Source organism: Pungitius pungitius, chromosome 17 (genome assembly GCF_949316345.1).
Source record: "Pungitius pungitius chromosome 17, fPunPun2.1, whole genome shotgun sequence".
Taxonomy (NCBI): Eukaryota; Metazoa; Chordata; class Actinopteri; order Perciformes; family Gasterosteidae; genus Pungitius; species Pungitius pungitius.
This window is the reverse complement of record NC_084916.1, coordinates 16,279,529-16,299,812: the sequence shown is the minus strand read 5'-3', so window position 1 is coordinate 16,299,812 and position 20,284 is coordinate 16,279,529. Positions and strand designations below refer to the sequence as shown.

General features: G+C 45.6%; 1 protein-coding gene across 1 annotated transcript; it reads right to left on the bottom strand.

Moving 5' to 3' along the window:
* Positions 1–4,522: 4,522 nt before the first annotated feature.
* Positions 4,523–11,294, bottom strand: kpna6 (karyopherin alpha 6 (importin alpha 7)). Its single transcript, XM_037473774.2, has 14 exons — positions 11,170–11,294; positions 8,669–8,802; positions 8,496–8,588; positions 8,292–8,391; positions 8,095–8,189; positions 7,699–7,830; positions 7,502–7,590; positions 7,295–7,394; positions 6,866–7,029; positions 6,693–6,771; positions 6,394–6,519; positions 5,655–5,782; positions 4,986–5,170; positions 4,523–4,716 (listed from the first exon to the last, which is right to left on the bottom strand). The coding sequence occupies exons 1-14, from the start codon at positions 11,171–11,173 to the stop codon at positions 4,529–4,531; spliced, it is 1,617 nt and encodes a 538-aa protein (XP_037329671.1). The 5' UTR covers positions 11,174–11,294; the 3' UTR covers positions 4,523–4,528.
* Between the last annotated feature and the right edge of the window lie 8,990 nt (positions 11,295–20,284).

Here is a 20,284-nt window from a genome sequence, read left to right as displayed (position 1 = left end):
TGAAAAGAGGAAGATCTATTCTCACCCCCTACTAGTAATGCTAATACTAGAAAAGCAATGCAGATCTGAGCTTTGGAAATGTATGGAGAAACATGCTTATTCATGTACCAAACTCAAGCATTAAATGCAGTACTAATCTCTCATGGGAAAAAAAGAAAATACTAAGTATAGGTTGCATGTTGCTATTTGAGCTTCAAATTAAGACATGTAGCCTATTAGCTGAAATGAACAGATTTTTTTTTATTTTCTTTTTTACACAAAGTAAAATTCCACTTGGACATAAAACACAACTTTGCTACAGTGTGATGCTGAATTTACTTAAATTCTGTAGAATTCGTTCTCAATGACAGCAGTGAACAAAGACCAGACATTTCCATTAAAGGGTTGTAACGTAACTTTATTTGTTTTGTACAGTATTTCCATTGAACAATTTCAAATTCAATGTCATTTCCTTTACACTTTATATTGTTGCAGTTTCCTGTATGCATTTTTTTTGCATGTTTATGTTTATGTGACATGTTCAGTTGAAGTTGTGTAGTTTCTCGTCACTCATTCATACCGTCGGTAAAGTCAAGTCAAGTCACAGTTTAAGATGGGTAATTGAGCAAATGAGAAAGAAAAAAAAAAAAAAAATCATAAACAAGAGTAGAGAAAATAAATACATGTAAAAGAAATGAGAAGGACCAGAGCAGAGAATACATCGGGACTGGTCAGTGGTGGCGTATGAAAAAGTATTTTTTACAAACATGTAGCATTGTAAACATTTGTAGCATAGAGGACATCACCTGACCAAGCCAAGCGTGGCTTTAGATTTCCATAAAGACGTGAACAGCTTCTAGGACGGAAGACAAGTCAGATTTGAGATATTTTTAGTGATGCCTGCTCATTTCCCCCCCCCCCCTCCCCGTGGATCACGAGCTTCCTGATCGTGCAGCCTGACTGGGACAAACGTTTGACGCCAAAAAAAAAAAAGATCAAGAAAAGCAGGGAAGGCTCGTCCGCTCACTATTTGTTTTCTCTTTCTTCATGTGACATGTTCCAATGAGGCTTTTTCTCCACTTCTCAGAAGTGATTAGAATTGTGAATCCCCCCGTCAATGTATCAGAATATACATATAGTTTAACTTATAATACTTTTTAATGTAAATCACTGCACAATTCCTGAATCACAGATTTTGTGTTAGAAGAATGTCCAGTAGTCGCCTCGGTCAGCCTCACCGAGCGGCGGAGTGTCACCTGTAGGTGGATCGTTGCCTCTTGGGTGCTTGATTTTTGGACTATTTATTGCAGCCGTCAGGACAATTTTGCAGATCTTTTCACTCCCTAAAAAAAAACAGTAATTTAACTTGAGGAAAAGCCAAAAAAAAAAAAAAAAAAAGCTGAGTGAGGATTGAGCTATTGCAGCTTCTAATGAAAAGAAGCAGATTTTAAAATGAAGCAAACTCTCAGTCAGTTGAGTGTTGAAGACACAACATCAAGCAAATAATTTCCAACCACCTTCAGGATGACACACCTTTGGTAAACTACGACAATACGGGTCCGTACCTGCAATTGTCCGCTATGATAGTAGCTTAAATTTAAACAATTCTGCCACATGTAAAATATCTCTATCGGTGCAGTTTTCCTTGAGCACACAGAGGTGCTGGCTTTGAGCCGAGAGAAATGCTAAATATCAAACCTGGCCATTTCCACCACCGCCTCGCTGGGGCCACTCCCCCAAAAGAATCAAATGGCAAAAAAAAAAAAAAAAAAGTGTAACTTTAAAGAGAAGGAAAATAGAGCAGCAATGTTCTGCACAAAATGTGTGCACATTCAAGTAAATAAAAGATAAAGAAAAACAAAAGTCAAAGACAGATACGTAAGAACCTCCAGTCTCTGTTGGTCGGATTGGCACTTGTGAATAGGAGTGCATTTTCTTTCCCCCCCCCCCAAGAGATATAAATCATTTTTTTCCTGGTTGATGCACTGTTCTTTTGTTTCCAAACGTTGCAATTCTAGCGTTATTTGTCGGCCGAGCCGTGAAAAAAAAAAAAAATCGAAGACTTCGCTTACAAATGCCGCTCCGTCACGTAGAGGCAAGTTCTTGATGCTCAATTATTCATGATTTCAACTCTTTACGTCCACTGGGAGCACACGTGTTCTGTGGATAACATCTCGCTAGCAAGGCAAACTTGAACCCAAAAGCAGCGCGTTGCGCCGTCAGTGGAAGTTTATGGCTTGTGTAAAAATGCAATACTGAAAGAAACCAAACGAGTGGATCTAAACGCGCGCGTCATGGTAAAGTGTCTCTGGCTAAAGTGACCTCCTTGATGAGGGTGTGATCCCATTTGTTTGTGGGCTTTTGCAGAGTTCTGTTCACAGTATCATGATTTAATGTTAAGGCTGGTTCAGTGATCCACGCAAACAGGAGCTCCCAGTCGTCGTCGTTGTCAAGAGTCGATCACGCGGTGCCCGTCAGTCAAACATCACACAACCACAAAGGCCTGAAGCCTGATCCCAGATCAGCTTCTGATCCAAGGTCAGGGCTCACAGGGATCATTTAAACCATCAGAAGTCATGTGGCTAGAAACAAGTACAAAAAAAAAAAAGTTTCCATGAGATGTCTTTGTGCAGTGAAACACATTTAAATATGAAAAAAAGAAAAAAAAAACTTTTGTTTCTATTAAAACAATATTGATCTTAAAAAAAAAGGAATCCCGGGCAATATATATATATATTTTTTAAATAAAACAAAAACTGTAGTAAGAGGTCTGAAATCAAATAACAGCCAAAAATGGCGTTTTTCCCTCCCTGGAGAAAAGCCAGTTTAAAAATAAAATAAAACTTTTTTTTTTTCTTCAAAAGATCATGGAAACTCGTTCTCTCGCAGCTAGCCACTCATCTGTGAGAGGTGTGTGTGTGTGTGTGTGTAAGGTGTCTGCTGGTGTTGTATGCAAGTGTGCATGAAGTGTGCGCAAATACAATGCAAATACAACAAAATCCTAATGTATGTTTATACTTGAATTGGTGGTTGCGGTCCGAGCGCCCCCCCCCCCCCCCCCGGACAGACCCGGCTCGCCATGAGCCTCGAGGACAAGCTATTTACACCGAAGCCACAACGGAGCCGGGCCGAGCCATCGAGCCCTCTCCCCAGAACGCCGCAGGTCACAGGTCAACTCTACCACTGTACGGAAAACACCACCCGTCACTACACCGTCACTGTTAACACCACCAAACCAGCGCCGTGGCCCACTTCCTGTTTCTTTACCTGCAAATGCTGCCACGATAATTTAAAACAAAAAAGAAAAGGAAATGAGGCTGCGCAGTGACTGTACGCAGGGTAATATAACGCCATGCAGAACCCCCGTCACACCCCCCAACACACGCAGCCGGGGACGGGGAGCACGAGGGCCTCGCGGAACCAGCAGCGACCCGCTTTCACCGGGCTTTAATGGATTCAGACTTTAAAAGTTGAGTCTGCACCACAAGTGGCATTTCACCCCATCTGCAATACATCGAGTTTGTTTAAATATAAAAATAAGTTGGGTTTGCTGCAGCTGAAATCCCCCCGCAGCCTAAATCCCCAGCTATGCCTTGTTTAATAGTTAGATCATTCCAGAATTCAAATGTATTGTTATTAATAACACCGCACACTACGAACATTGGATCTATAACTATACCACCCTCAAAAGTTTTTTTTTCTTTCTCCCCCTCGATCTTTAAACATATCCGCTATAAAACCAAATTCACGCCAACTATTCCTGCCAAACCCCTTCCTGGGCCGAGAGAGTCTCCTGTCTCAAGTCCTCACACCTCCGCTGAAATGTGTCCCAAAAAAATAGAAGACATGTTAACAGAAGAGTGGAAAAAACAAAAAAAACACAATTAGCTCGGCCTTATGACCATAGAGCCTGTTGGCAGAAAACCAAAGAAAAAAAGAAAATCACACGCACTAAAACAAGTGCATATAAATAAGTGATCATAAAACAACGGAAGGGGATGATGTTCCTGTGTGTTCTTCTTTGAACTGCGCCGGGTCAGACTGACATCCAGAGCTCGCCTTCACCTCGCACTCTTCGGACTTTGCACGAGCAAACCTGAAAATAGCAAATGTCCCACTGGAAAACAACCCAAAAGAGTGTATATAAAAGATAACCAACCCAACCATCGCCACTGCCAACGGCAGGACGGTGTGTGTGTGTGTGTGTGTGTGTTCCTGAAGCCCGAGCCGACTTCATGTGGCGATCACGGCCTCGTCAAGGGAAGTGTAATGGAGCCCCCCCCCCCCCCGACCGGCAGCACGTGGGTCGGGCCCACTGGATGAGGAGAGAGCTGGAGGACAGTTTTACCTACGGGTGGGTGTGTCTGTGGGCGATCGCGGGGGTGTGGGGAGGGTGGAGGTCAGGGGGGGGAGGGGGTGGCGACTTCGGCTTTCAGGGGTCCTCCATGAGACGAGGAGGTACTGGAGGTGGGGGGTGGCGGGGGGGGGGGGGGGGGGTGTAAAGTGATGCATTTTAAAGGTGAGGTAGGGGGGGGGGGGGGGGGGGGACTTAAAGCTGGAAGCCCTCCATGGGAGCCTCCTGCTGGGGAAACAGGAACTGCTGGTTGGCCTGGTCCACCTGAGGGGCGAGACTGTGCTCCTCGTCCTCCACCCCGAAGTAGTGCTCGATCAGATCGAAGGCCTTCTGGTAGATCTCCTGGTTGTCGTGGCTCTGGAGGAACTCGATCTTGTCGAGACCTGGAGAGACAGATGGAACGATGGAAAAAAAAAAAAAAAATGGCCGTTTTTAAGATAATAGAAGTAATTGGATAGAGGCGGCGACTGGTCAAACGTCACTACTTTATGAGGTTGTAAAGCTTTACAAGTTGGAAATCACTTCTCCCAATAAAACTATTGGTTTTGGTACCAAAATGTTAAACATCAAACCTTCCCCTACTGGTGACTATGAGCAATTTGATGCAACTTGTGCATGGATTTCCTAAACACTACAGCAGCCCTGCTTGTACCGTAGGCTTCTTCGATGAGGCTGCAGTAAGGGTTGACTCCGGTGGCGCTGTTCTCCTGCTTGGCCTCCTGCTCGCCCAGCCTCAGGATGTTCTCCAGCCCGTTCAGGGCCACCTGGACGATCTTGGAGTCCATCACAGTCAGCAGGTCACACAGCGGCTTAATGCAGCCCAGGTTCACCAGGTACCTGAGTACACACACAATAATCAACTTTGAAGACTGGCATTTTCATGACTCAAGACGGTTCTTGAGAGTCGCCCTGTTTAAAGCTTTGAAGATGTTGCCCAAGGGGTAACCAAGCTAATCAGCCAATTCCATGGCAACACAGTATATGTGCCTTTTATGACGCAAAGGGAAGCAAGACAACGGATAATGGACAAATTCTGTTATTACTACTTCTTATTACACAGTATTATATTGTTGACAATTCTAAAGCACAGAAAGCTTAAAAAGGGGCTTTTCAAACAATGACATTCAACAGTATTATCTAATGTTTTTTTAAGTGCAAGTGTTTATTTTTATTCTCTTTTTTAGAAACTATTCCCACCACAAAACAATATAACGCTCATGCTTCCACAGCCTTCATCTGATGCAGGGCCATCGAACCCTTTTAACAGCGTATCAGGATGACCCCGCCGGGTTCAACCTGACCTTGTTTTTTTCCCCCTAACCTGATCTGCTCTGGCGTTCCTCCAGAGGTGGCGTTGGTGATGGCCCACGCCGCCTCTTTCCTGGTCCTGAACTCTGCTTTCTGTAGAATATCGATCAGAACCGGGAAGATGTTGGCGTCGATGACCGTCTGTGGGGGCGGGAGGAGATGGGGGGGGGGGAAAGAAAAAAAAAAAATCAGTGGGGATGTCTCCAGCTTCAACACAGTTACCGTGGAAGCTTCGCGTTTAGCATTACGATTATGTTCAAAAGTGAGGATAAGGTTAGTGACGCCGGTGCAGAATGAAACAAGTCGTAGTTGAGATTTGAATATGAAAAAGGGGACTGTCTCCCCGAGTTGATTATGTTTTAAACGTCACGTGGGTGAGTAAACACTTTGACTACTACACTACATAAACATTGCCACGAGAAGAAAAGAAAACGTTAAACCAGCTGTTAAGCGGTTTCTGTTGAAATCAAAGGTCTGTCAATCGTCGTAGTTATTGCAGGCTGTGCTCGTGTTGAGATTCAATGATGGAATACGGCACAGAATATAAATGGACAAAAATGTGAAGGTCAGACTAAATTACACAAGCGGTGAAATAGTGTCGCTTTGACACCTCAACATATTACATTTCAACAAAACAATCCCTAACACGTGTTCCCATTACAATGTAATTTGTCTTGACATTTAAGTAATACGTTATTAGTGGAGGAAAGGTTTAGTTGGGGAGCCTTCTGGGATTTGTTAGCATGCATCACCTGTATTTGTGCTCGGTTTCCTGCTGTGATGTTTGAGATGGTCCAGCACGCCTCTTTGCGAATGGACTCTTTAGCACTGCTGAGGAGGTGCAGCAGACAGGGCAGAGCCGAGCAGTTCAACACCACCTATACACGAGAGGGTGAGAGGAAGTCCTCTATTTAGAAACAAAAAGGGGTTCACAGTGAAATATGAACACCACACGCGACAGTGAAAGCCCTTCTCTTGATGAGCCCTTTGGAGGATGAAGTCAGCGTAAAGACCAGGAACACAACAGAAACGTCAGTGAATACCCTCTCACCTGTGTTTGGATGTCATCTCCAGTTACGATGTTGCCTACAGCTCTCAAGGCAGGGGAGGCCACCTTATAGTCTGTGTGCCTGCAGGACAGCGGGTGGAGCAGAGAAATGGTTTAAGTATTTACGGGTCATATTTACAGCGTAAAAGGAGAGCCGAGAGCGTGACTTGACTTACATGAGCAGCTCTACGAGGCGCCTGCAGACGCCGGAGTCGATGACAGCCTGGATCTTGTCATTGGGGCCATCGGAGAGGTACGACAAGGCCCAGCAGGCATCCGCCAGCAGGTCTGGGTCACTGCTAAATAGAAGCCTGGACAGCACCGGCAGACAGGGGGACACCTGCACGGCAGACACAATGCATGACCAGAAGCACACATACACACAACAGTAGCAGTTGAAGGAAAAGCAGTTTGGCTACATGCTTGTTTTTGTTACCATGGTAACCAAAAAGTAAACCGGGAGCGTTTTTTTAAAAAAACAGTATGTACAATGCCCTTCAAAATCGAATCTTTCTGGAGAAAGACGCATCAACAGGGATTCATAAGATATGTGCGAAGAATTGTGCGTAAACAGTTATAAAAAGGTGTGTGAAGCATAGCAGTACCTTTTCAAAAGCCGGCGGAGGGTTTTTTCCTCTACAGAGATTAGACAAAGCCCACACTGCATTCCTTGTCATGGTCAATCTAGTGGATTTGGTCAAAAGCCTGAAATGACAAAAAAAAGAAAAAGAAAAGCTTAGGAGATGAGACTGTACAGATGATACCTCAGGTAGGAAAGCTGGTGGCCATAACCAGCGTGAAGATGCGCTTACATTAATAACGGCGGAAGGATTTCGCAGTTCAGCACGTAGTCCCTGCACACGGCACTATCCCCTGCAATATTACCCAAGGCCCACACCGCCTGCAGAAAGAACCAACACACCAGACCGCCGTGAGCGATAGAATGCCAAACAGACACACACATGGATGGACACAATACACGTGACGCCAACCACGCACGGCGCGTTACCTGCTCTTGGACGTCTTCAAAGTCTGAGTTGAGCAGTTCGATGAAGATCGGCACCGCTCCGGCCACAATCACCGTCTTTGTCTGCGAGGACGTGCCTGATGCAATGTTGGTCAGTGCCCAAGCTGCTTCAAACTGCGGGGGGGGCACACAAAGGTCACAGGGACAAAGCACCAGTTGATTGCTATGCCTTCAAATGTATTGCTGGAGATACAGATTTATACAGTAATAGAGTTTTTACAGCAATATAAAATTGGTATCAGAAAGAAGTTTAGGCGTAGTAGCAGCAGCTACCGTCTTCAACCCTACACGTCAGGTGACACATTGTATGTGTATTTGTGTGGATATTTATATACATCTCATGTACACATCAAATGCATATTGTGTGTACAAACTGACCTGTAGCGTGCAGTTGACACTCTTCTTCAAGAACTCCACAAACCTCTCAACTACTCCAAGCGTGTTTATGACTTCATCAATTGGAGGGTTGGGCTCTGAAATGAGGTAACACGGGATGTGAATACTTTTGTTTGGTCCTGGGTGATTTCATAACTGGTAAAACAGGTGTTCAGTCACTGCAAGTCAACAATTTATACCTTTAGAAAGTAGTTTTCTGAACTTTTGTGTTGTGGCGAGCTGAAGCTCTGGGTCCTCCGAGAAAAGCATCTCAACCATGTCTCTGGTGATGACTCCTTCCTGCAACAACACATTCACAAGCACTCACAACACCAATAATGACAATCGCTCTGTGTGGAATTCTCTGTTGACGTTGTGAGAAGAGTTGAAAAACCAACACTCACTGATGTTGGAGAGCTGAGAAACGGGTCCACCAGCGGACTCTCAAACATGGCCTCCTCTTCATTGAGAACATCCACATTCCTCCTCTTGAAAAGCTGTGATTACATTAAATATCAGACCATGTTCAATAAAAGCTCATAAACTCAAACGGAGATAAAAACGGATCTGATTAAACCTGTTGTTCTCGTTTCTGTTTCCTGAGTTGGATGCCCTCCTCTTCTCTCCTGCGTCTCATCTCCTCAGGGTTCAGCGCTTTGTTCTTGTAGCGGTTCATCCTATAGTTGTCTTTGGCCGGACTGGCTGACGGCTCTAATGGGCCGCAGACACAAGTAGACATCACGATTAAGACACAACAAGAACAAGCAGGAAACAGCTGAGCCCCATTTGCTTCACCAAAGCCTACGCCATATGGAGGGAAGTGTAAGTGAACACGTGACCATTGACCAATCTGTAATTATAAGCCATGATGATGACACAGCATGAACACTGGTCTATATATAAAAAGGCCCTGTACAAATAAGCTCACCGAAAGCCTAAAAATACACACAGACACACACCGCTAAGCTTTTCATCAACCAGTCAGCTGGCAGGCCGAACAGACGTATTTATTCAGAAGAGTTAAATCGCAGAGTTTGCATTAATTGGTGCCCAGATAGGACAAACGTCCTCAGTATTTGTGCAGTCATGCCACCAGAGAGGGGAACTGGGCAGATCCCTGAGTCACCCGGGGCAACAGGAGAGAGAAAGTGAGCGAGGGACAACATTGAAACCTGTCAACAGCACTAGGTGGTGGAAACCTCGTCTGTCAAAAGCCCAGATTGTAACGGCGGGAGTTCCTCGAGGTTAAATATTTGAACAAGTTGCGCAAATTGAGGGCATGATAATTTTAAGAGCATTAGCACCACCAGCCTCATAAAAAGTTTTATGAATGTGTGTGTAGTTTGTCCAGATGGTAAAGCCACGGGGGTGGCAGCATGGGAGCACGGGCTGCTGCTGGATGCTCTGATTTATGGAACGTGCGAGTTAGAATAGCTGCTTTACGTGAACTGCAATGACTGTTTAGGCTGGATAGCAGCGGAGAAGCCCTGCAGGGGACATGTCTGCACTGCCCTTTTTGAAAAGGAAAGAAAACAGAACAGTGGAGGTTATTAGGCCACGGTGCCTGTGGACTAAAATCTAATTTGAGCCAGGACCCCAAAAACAACAACAGTAGAATTAAAAGCTCTTGCAGAGTGGTGGAAGAAATCTCAACAGCGGATTTGTCAAAATCCCAAAACATTTGCATGGCTTTAAAGCCTCGTGTGAGAGAGACGGACAGACAGACTTTGGCTAATCAACTAACAAATTTAGTCTCACAGGGCAAGGTACAAGAGCCTGGTTTAGTGACAGATAACACACTGAAGGTGACTAACAAAAAAGGAATGGTTGAACGATCTCAATAATACACCTGGACCAGTTTGATAGGTCCTTGTACATATATTGTTACCATTTGACATATGGTTTTGAACACTTTGTAAAATGAAGATTGTCATCTAAATATTTAATTCGGATACATAACGTTGGTCTAAAACAGCTGTGTCTGTAAATGACAGGACAAACACACGCAGAACTAAGCAGGAATCCTGTTCGGGAATAGTCTGGAAAACACGGGGACCCCCCCGAGTCACATGTAACGTTACACGCGAGTCCACGGTGTGTCAAAACCATCGCTCGCTGCCGTTTGTGAGCTGTCATAAATGCGACATCTTTTCATTTCAAGTCACTCTACGTGCTCCGACTCTGCAGTAAAAACATGTGGAAAAAATGTGGTATAACGTAAATGCTAAGGACTTAAGAGTGTGTAGTTATATCTGTTGGATCGATGAATAGGGTTGGATGACAGAGCTAACACAGCTAACTTAAGCTAACGTTAGCCGCTACGCACACACAACTGCGCCTGATAAAACGGGGACCACTAAACCGTGTCATCTTATAAGGTGATGACTTACAAAAACAATAAGTTTTTGGAAGTTTATTGTCACGTTACAATCGACCACGCCACCGCAACGACACGGAGCACACAGCTAACGCTAGCCCACACAACACCGAATAACGTTATCTAACGTTAGCGTTACGTTAGCGTTTCTACCACCGTTCCATTTGAGTGGTGCTGTTGCCGCTAGCAACACCTGCAATGTAATGTCAGACAAAGACGGGAGACAACACGCCACTTTGCCAAGAAGCAGGCCAACATTAGGAGATGACTGATAATAACTCAATTCCTTGGTTAATCTTTACGCGAGTCTTACCACCGTACCACGAAATGCCACGGCCACCTACGTAGTTAGCTGGCTAGCTATTAGCCTAGTTTCCTTAAGTTTGCTCGGGTCAAAATAAGGTTATGTTGGAAGTGTTTTACTTTGAAACAAGAGTTAAACCCCACCCTATGTTTAAAATAATTCAACTCTACATAGATCAAATCGCGTAAATGAATAACTCAACTGACGCTACTAAGTTAGCTAACTTAATATCGTTTTCTGTGGCTAGCTGCTATGCTAAAGACGTTAGCTAAGTAACGTTAGTTAGCTAAACAACAGTGACAGGATGAGGGCTTTACAGCCACCGCTGTCGCTGACGCCTCCCGACATTTGACCACCTAAACGCATATATGTGCTCTCGATTGGCCGAAAGACTTACCCATTACGTCCCGTGTCGTTTGAGCGTATCAAGTCGTGGAGATATAAATCAAATTGGAATCCTCTCTCTCTCTCTCTCTCTCTCCTAGCCTTCCAGAATTTGCTCCTGTAAGCAATATGTCTGCCGGAGACGGAAACGTCAACATATAACAGCGACTTCCTGCCACCAGAGGACGCAGGAGCCTCACGAAACACTCCTTCATATTTAAATATAAAATACTATATGTTTAAAATACAGTATTACACCAAGATGTGGTGGTTCTCCGTGCCCCTTTGACTCACTGATGTTTTTTTTTTGTTTATTAGTAGAATAAGCGGTAAACAGTTCATTCATCCACCCATCATTAAAACGCCATTCAAGTTGGAGAAGGCCACACATGACTCACATTCTCCACATTCCGCATACCTCGGTTCAGAGTCCTCTCGGCAGTGAAGCTGCTTAAACCACGTTGGTTTTGAAATAAACTGTGTGGTGTGCTGTGTGCTCGAGTGTGCGTGCAGTTGTGTGTGTGTGTGTGTGTGTGTGTGTGTGTGGTTCCCCGGTGTTTTTCCCAAAGTGAATGTGACAGAGTAATACAGGTGAGGTGCTTGCGTGGTCAATTTGGGGGGGGGCAGGTAGTGGTAAATTACTGCACTATGTTGTGCCACAGCATTGTCTTCTGACGTGGGCCCTCGAGGGGGACTTGGGAGATACACCAGAAAGAACTTCAGGGGGCAATGTTGTACAAATAAAATGTAATGCATTCGCCGTGCCGTCTCTTCCCCCCCCCCCCCATCGGAGATTGTACGGGAGGTCAACTCAACCGTGGCAAAACCGAGATACTTTCTCATAATTACCATTTCTTAGCGGATGAGGACCAACCCTGTTCACAGGTCCGTGCTCACACCCACAGGCCGCGGCTTGGTTTCCACTCAGCCGAGCCACTGTGGTCCGAGGGTCCGCAGCCCTCAGCAGGTGCAGAGATGAATCAAAGGACAGCACATGCCGGATGGCGGCTCTCTCTCTCTCCGCTGGCATCGGACAACAAAACACACAGGAGCAGAACCCGTCTGCAGGGCCCGTCGCCGGGGCTCATCAGAATCTGATTTCACAGGTCTTCCTCTCTGTATTCTTTACCTTTTTCATTTCTAGACCCGCCGAAGCACGTCGCACCGCAGCCTCCACTCTGCAGAGAAGCAAAAGGCTATCCATTAGTCAGTGCCACAGAGTAGAGACTGTTTCTGTAATGGAACCATAAGAGCCGAGCGGGTTTTAAAACTAGAGTGAAGCGGAAGACATGGTCAATTCTGCTTTGGCCTCCCACTCACCATCACCCCCCCCCCCCTAATGTAGGTACAATACACACTACAATCAATACCCCCCCTTTTCATCCAAATTCAAAAGGCTGTACATTATAAAAGAAAAAGGATGAAATTAACAAACAGGAAGACCTCTCTCGCCAACCTCATTAGCGGCAGTAGCCCGTCTAAGGCGAGTCAGCAATATTGAAAAATAACACACAGCATTTTCAACAAGCAAATTACCATGAGACCACCGACCGTGTTCATCAAGTTGAGTTTTTTTTATTTATCAAAATGAGTTTTTAGTTGTTTCTAAGAAGATAATACAGTCACTTTGGTCATTTGGACCACCTTTTGTCCAAAAGATTATATCAAAGAGGTTAATAATAGTAATAATGCATCATATTCATACAGCCCCTTTAAAAAGACCTCAATCCCTTTCATTCGTAAAGAAACTCTACTTAATCCAGAGGAGGGGTTTCACAGGCAAAGGTCTTTGCTGTTTTGCATAATGCTCCCGGCAGTAAATCCATGATAAAACATCCAGCGGGACGAAAATCTGTGCAGGTGGATTATGAAACAAGAAAAAAACAAAGCCTCGAAGGGCAGTTCAGTTTATATGTGTCTGCAAATGCCCCCAGTCTAAACTGCTCCTTAATTCAATTACACCAAGTATAATAATAATTGCGCTAGTTTGCCAAAAAAAAACGTGAGAAAGTGTCTGTGCAGCCTGCGGGAGAGAGAACATCTGAACGCTTTGTGGGTAATAAAGGGGGCGAGCAGGGTAACACCACGGGGAGGAGAGCCGCGTGTCGCACCATGAATGGAAAAGAGGAGATATGTCTTCATAATATACTATTGAAAAAAAATCATTCGGCGCAGTCCATTCCTTGCTTTTTTTTTCTTTTTTAATCTGAGGACTTGGGGCCACCTCCCTCTCTCCCCCCCCCCCTCTCTCTCCCCGTCTCGCTCTCGCCTTCTGACATCTGCCAGGTGGCGGCGGCCGATAAGTGGGATGCTGAGTAGGTGTTTTTTGGAATATTCTTGCGGATCATTCGATCATTCGGCGTGAGTGAGAGGGAGATTTGTGGGAACCGTTTGAATAGTAATAGTATGATTTTTTTTTTTTTTTACCTCACGGGATAAAAGACAAATCGGCGGCAGATCGGCCTAAAAAAGCCGTTGCCATTGAGCAAATATGGAAGCCACTTTTTTACACGACAACTGGAGAGCCCTGTAAAGGTGATGAAATCGTGGACCGGGTAAGGCCTCTCACCGCCTGGGAAACCCGACTTCTATCAGAACCAGAACCAGAACCAGGCGGCGGCGGAGGAGCGGAGGATGGACTCGATGGAGGCACAGCTCTCAGCTGGGTGACATCTGGAAAACACATCTGTTCAGACTGATTAAATAAAATGCTCTTATCACTCATCTATTAATGTATCACCTGAAGCAGTTCAGCGTAGGTGCTGAAGTCGATGTACTTTCTTGCCATTGCTGAGGGTTGTTTATATCTTCTGTACATGCAGGACTTTTATTGGGGTATTCTTACAGCGTGTAAATGCCTTCAGTGGAGGACATTTGGGGAAGAGACTTTTACACAGTGGCAAAGGCTACCTCCTTAACTTTTTCCTCCGTTTACAACATCGAGTCCCTTAACTCAGCTGTGAGTGTATCTATGAATACTAAAGTACAAACACCAGTGCTCTCTATTTCCTAAAAGTCTGTTCACATCCCGGGATTCATTGGAATGATTTCTATGTAAGGTAAGGTAACACATATAATTAACACAATGACATTGACGGAGAAACCATTCAAACGTAGTTAGTGATAAATGTCAGAACATTGAGGGTTGACATCGGTAAGAGCACAAACAGCGCAAACAATGGCGAGAGTCGGGACAGTGTTTCGTGGGGGAATTGATTGGATCATCGACTAAAACGAATCGCGGGCCGACGGGCATCGATATGCCGCCGTCATTTTACACGCTGTAATTAATGACCACGTAACACTCACAGGCCAATTTCAGCCCAATCGACCCGGCTCAACGAGGCCAATTAACTCAAGAGTGCTTTTATTCAGGCCTCGTCGTCCGCATCAGAGGACGTTTGCATCGTTGTTATTGGGCTTTCTAGAAGAACCCCTCGGCAGCAAAAGGCTTCAAAGTCTCTATCGAGGGAGATTCCACCGTGCCGACTTTTTTTTTTGACAACAAGTAATTACAACACATTCAGCTTCGGAAACTCTCGCAACTCAACTTCACCGTCATGCTTCCAACTGCACAAAATGCAGAAAGAATTCAGAAGTAGTCTTCAAATGACTCGGCTTCGGCTGCAGCCGGGGGGGGACTTTAATTAAAGCCGTTAGATGTTGGCTCTTTTTGGCTCTTGTTTTGAGACCCCCCCCGCGGGCGGCTCCGATGCGGGAATCGGACAGGAGTGGTTCGTAAAGGTGATGTGTACGGCTGAGGCTGAGCGGCAACACCTAACTACCTCACTACAGGGCTTTCACAGGCCTCCCTGCAAGGGGGGGGGGGGCGTAAATCCGGAGAGAGGCGGTAATGAGCGGCCCCCGCGTTTTTCTTACACGCCGTTCCATTACGCGCATCACCCACAAGCCCCCGGACCGCAGGGCTCGGTAAATAACAGCGTGATCCTCGCGGCCTCGATCGCTCGCCCCCCCCAGCAAACCTGTCTAATTAACCCCCCGGAGCTGAAACCCGAAGGGTCCGTTCAGTCAGTCAGGTTTCTGCAGTGTGATCATTTCTGACGGGACACAAAATTAACTGAATTAACTAAATTAAAGTCCTTTTTTTTTTGCTCTGGCTTTTTATTCCGCAGCCTTATTTGTTGTGATGATTGATGGCCACAAAAAATAAAAAAAAAAAGACATTAAGCTCAAGACTGAAAAATGGCTTTTGAGTTAACTTCTGAATCCTCTCTGACAGCGCGTCACTCGACAGGATGTGTTTCTTCCCACGAGCGTAACACCGCGCCGCCATTGCTTGTTTTTTTTGTGCGCTCCGCTACTCATGTAACAGGCAGATTGAGGGAGGGGGGGAGGGGGGGGGGATGGCGAAAGCACGGCAACAAATGAATTAGCAAATTGCCTCCGTGGCCTTTCAGAGACCCGAAACACGCCCCGTTCCCCCCGTTCTGCACCTTCTGCCTCCCACCAGAACCGGAGCCGACCTCCGCTGACCTTTCGCACGCAGCGTCAGCGCGAGAACCTGGAAACGGGTTTAATTGGCTGCTTCCTCGCATTCCTGAAAAGCTTGCTGATAATTAATCAGAGAGAACAAAAGCCACTACATCGCCACCTAATTACGGGAGAGCACTTGGCGTGTCTGTGTGTCCGTCTGTGTGCGTCCAGCCGGCGCTCGTTACCTGCAGCTCGGTGACGCGTTTTGATTTGCAGCGAGCAGAACGTTGTTGTTGTTACTTATCTTAGATATTTGGAATGCTTTCTCAAAATTCTGATAACCTGGTAATTATGCAAATGCGCTGCTTGTTCGTCGTAGGGTTCAAACCTTTTGGTTTCCGAGTTTCATAAAACGATTCATACAAAGGGCTTTGGCCTTTGAGATGACAGGTGAGTCTAATAGAAAATGTAGAAAGGCAACTCAAAGTACCGTTGTGGTTGATATGGGAATATATTGGTTTGTCCTTCTAGCTGTTTGAGAAGGTACAAGCTACGTAAGAGTGGCAGATCTAAGAGACAATACATCTCCACAGTAATCTTCTAGCTAAACGGTTTCTCTGTCAAAAATACCTGCAACACCTTTTTTTTTTTTTAATTAAAAGAGAAACACAGATGCAAGCCCTGATCAAACGTCAACCTATCTGCATGCCGACGTGCTTCTTTGCTCCTCTGAATCATCTCAGCCTCCGATGTTCCCTCGCCCTGGTTTGGAATAACACTTGTGTCAGTGCAAAAAAAAGAAGAAACTTTCCCTCTTTGTTTAAAGTTTGAAAGGAGGGTCCGATACTATTCCATCTGCAAGATTATTGAATTCATCATCTCAGTTTGTCAGTATCTGTTAAGATTGAGAACCATATTTTAGATGCTCCTTTGTGGGGATGAATAGCAGCTTTTCCTTTTCATTAGAAATTCTCCATCTTCTCCCCTGACCGGTTTGATCCACAATCAATTAATTAATCATTATTTCATCAGAGGCTTCAGTTTGAAGCCTGACGTTCGTCGTCAGCCTTCATTTGATGAGGCGGCGCCGGTTCTGTCGTCCTGATGATACACACAAAGTCATCTTCCAGCGTCCTCCTCTCTTTCCTCTCCCATTTATTACTGGGTGTAATATCCACCATACCATAGCTCCCCATTCCCTTTTTTTTTTGCACACACACACACACACACACACGCACACACACACACACACACACACACACACACACACACACACACACACACACACACACACACACATCATGGCAGGAGTTCCATCTTAAAGAAATGAGGGGGGCTGGGGAGCAATTAGATTCAGCTGGAGACTTTTTAATGTGAATTCCTCTCCATCGCTGCGGCGCTTTTCCTCTGGAGAAATCTCAAAGTCAAATACGGGATCTTTGATCATTCGCAGCCATATGGCATCGCGAGGCATGGGCCAACGCGGCGCGGGTATATATATATGTATACGCCCGAGCTACGGCACCGCCTGCAAGGTCAAATGGTGCAAAGCTCATTCAAATGGCGTAGTTTACCCCAGGTAGAGGTGCAACCCCCCCCCCCCATCCTGATATGAGTTCGTATTGAGGTGGTACTCCAAGGTTGTCATCTTGGCGATGAATGAACTTGGTTGTAAATTAGTGGCGCCACTGCATCGAGAAAGTCAATGATGATGTGACCTTTGACACGAAGGAGTGAGCGAGTACTACGGTCGGTCTGGACCGCAAAGACTGCTCCGACTGAGGAAGTAAGACGCCCCCGATGCTCTACCTGGGGGTTTCTTCTTCTTATTTTCTACTAGGTAAAGGTTTTTGGGGGGGGATCAGGGTCCCAGGACTGAGCCTGAGTGAAAAGAAATTTTAAAAAATGCATTGTATCATTCTTTACCAATAGTGTCAAGTGTCAAAAGGTAAAGACAATTAGAGGGGTTTACCTCTGCCACGCTTCATATTTATCCCTGTGTGGAAAGACTCCATGAATGAATAATGAATGGAATGGTTGCCCAGATGAAATAGCATTGCAAAAAACAATGAAAGTAAGCCTTGTCAGTTGAATTGAAGACGCAACGTTTAGAGCAGAAATACAAAGATCTATTTAAAATATGAATCACCTTTCAAACCCTCTTGTGAGAAGGACTCCCTTCGTCTTTACCCGTCGCCGTCAAACTCGTTTTGCAGACGCTGACTCCATGTTGTGCACTTCCCATCAAGGCGGCGTACACTTCTCTGTGGGAAACACAAAACCTGTTTACGCGTTTCTCTACCTGCGAAGACCGAAGTGTCAAAGAGCAAAATGCTGATACGTATCCCTGCGAGGCTTCTTTCTTTCACCTCGTCAGTCGTAGTATCGCTCAGACCTGCTGTCAGCACAGAAGGCATTGTTCAACAGTCCAAAATGTACAGGTCGAGTAGTCCCACTTTTGTGCTAAGCTATGCTAAGCTAACCCTCACCTGCGGGGCTTCATATTTAACTCATTGTTGGAGAGTGTCCTCTAACTCTGTGCAAGTATTTCTTCCTAACGTCAAATGAATAACGTGTTAAAACGTGTTTTTTAAATGTGGCCATTGTTAATTAGAATGAAGCTACAAGCACCACGGGGGGGGGGGGGGGGGGGGTAAGCTACTACGGTGAACGACATATGGATCAAAGCTCTTTCTGACATGTAACGTAAATTCGAATGTTAAGAAATGAGCCGATAACCTTGAGGTTGCTGAGCTGAGGTTAAGACGAGGAATCCACAGGCCGTCCCAATTATATCAAATTGCACGGAAGAGATCTCACGTTACAGCGTGATCTCTTGAATTCAATTTGACTCAAATGCGTTTCCCTTCAGTTTCTTCGCTTTTTTTCTCTGCTTCATTAAAGTCATGCACGCTTTGAGGAAGGGTTTGCTTTTCCATTTTCTCTCATTCTCACTGCATCAGGCCAGCACAGTCTGGAAACCATCTGCGTATCTTTAGAAATGTAAAAAGCACTTCTGTGGGTTGAAACGACGCCGGTTGATTCGCTCACTCAAGGTTCTCCGGGACCCTGATGCTAGGAGCTCGGTACCTGTCGCTATCGAACATCCACAAACACAGTTGTCATTGAAGTAAAGTCAATGCAACACTCAGGCAGAATCTTTCTTCTGGGTCGGGCCAGATTTTATTTCTGTGCAAACACTGACTTTATGTGCACCGGGCGTCTCCGAGGCCTTTTCGGCTCGCGAATTGGTGAAAATCTCTTGACTTCAAATGATTTCCAGGCGCAGCGAGAGATGTGGTTTGCGACGTATTAGAGAGCAGCGCTCCGTCTCTCCGCTCCGCAGGGGACTTAAACCCAAATTTACTATCTGCTCGTGGCTTCCTCAAAGCTCACTGCTCCGCTCATGTGAGACCGGAGGAAGCAAAGAAAGGGGGAGACGGAATCCGTAACAACTTCTTTAGCCCCGGATTCTTTTGTGGCTGTGTGTGTGTGTGTGGGGGGGGGGGGGGGCCTGTGGCAGTGCTGTCGGACCAGGGTTGCACAGCTGTGACTGTGGTCCAACAGAGTCCAAAAGCCCGGGGAGAGAAAAGAAAAAGGATGGATGGATGCAATCGCTCAGTGTGTCAACAGATCGCTGGCGAGCTCACACACACACACAACACACACACACACACACACACACACACACACACACACACACACACGTACAGGAAGTACAATTTTAAGTTCAGGTCCTCTCAGACAGACAGATAACACACCTTCAGACGCTGAGCTGATCCAAGGGCTCCTTAGCAAAGCTTTACAGTGCTAAACGGGGGCAGAGACTGTTGGAATTACGACTACGAGGAGTTACTAGGATCAGTGGCTAGTGTCGTTTAAGCTAACGCTAGTTTCTTGTGTAATACCACTGCATTTCTAAAAAGAATGGTACTCAAACACAGCATGAAGTAGGAGCCTGCTCTCGCCTCTTTAAACAGGTCCTTGAAATGCCTTGAAGTAGAAATTCAGAAATACTTCCCCACAGGATTCTCGAGTTGTTCTATTTGTGTCTATTTGTAACACTGTTTTTGTCAATGTCTTATCGGTTGTGAGTTTTCTGTTGAGTGTCAAGCAACTAGGTAATTATTTGAGTGATTACTTTTCTAATTTGAAATATTCAACCTAATAAAACATTACATTTTTCAAGTAATTAGCCGAACAAGGCCTGCAGATACTCTCTCTCTCTCACACACACACACACACACACACACACACACACACACACACACACACACAGTAGCACATTGTCTCTGAACAGCGGGGCAAAACACACCACTTGCAGACACACAATGAGGTCCAAACACGGGGCATCGAGCCTCCACACACCCCGGCTGCTGGAGATAGGAGTCCATTTCTGCAGGGTAGGAACTAGTAAGAGGGAGAAAGGAGCCCCACCCCCCCAAAAAAATAAAGCCTAAAGGGCCTGCTATGGTAAATCACATGACTGCGCAGGCCACACACTCTTTCCGCCTGCGTCTCACACACACACCAACATGTACATAAACAGACGTACCATTCTTCCCTCTTACAGGAAGCGATGCTATATCTCCCAGAGGGAATAATAAGCTTCCTGGCTATTACCCCCCCCCCCCCCTCCACCCCACCAGTGGAGCTCATCCTTTCTAGGACCGACTGGGGGGCTTAAGTACACT

Bases quoted from the DNA above. Each gene is read 5' to 3' on its own strand.
- kpna6 (XM_037473774.2), bottom strand. The intron at 8,589-8,668 runs GTTTAATCAGAT...ATGTAATCACAG, and splicing joins AACAGAAACGAGAACAACAG to CTTTTCAAGAGGAGGAATGT. The intron at 6,772-6,865 runs GTAAGTCAAGTC...GCTGTCCTGCAG, and splicing joins CGCCTCGTAGAGCTGCTCAT to GCACACAGACTATAAGGTGG.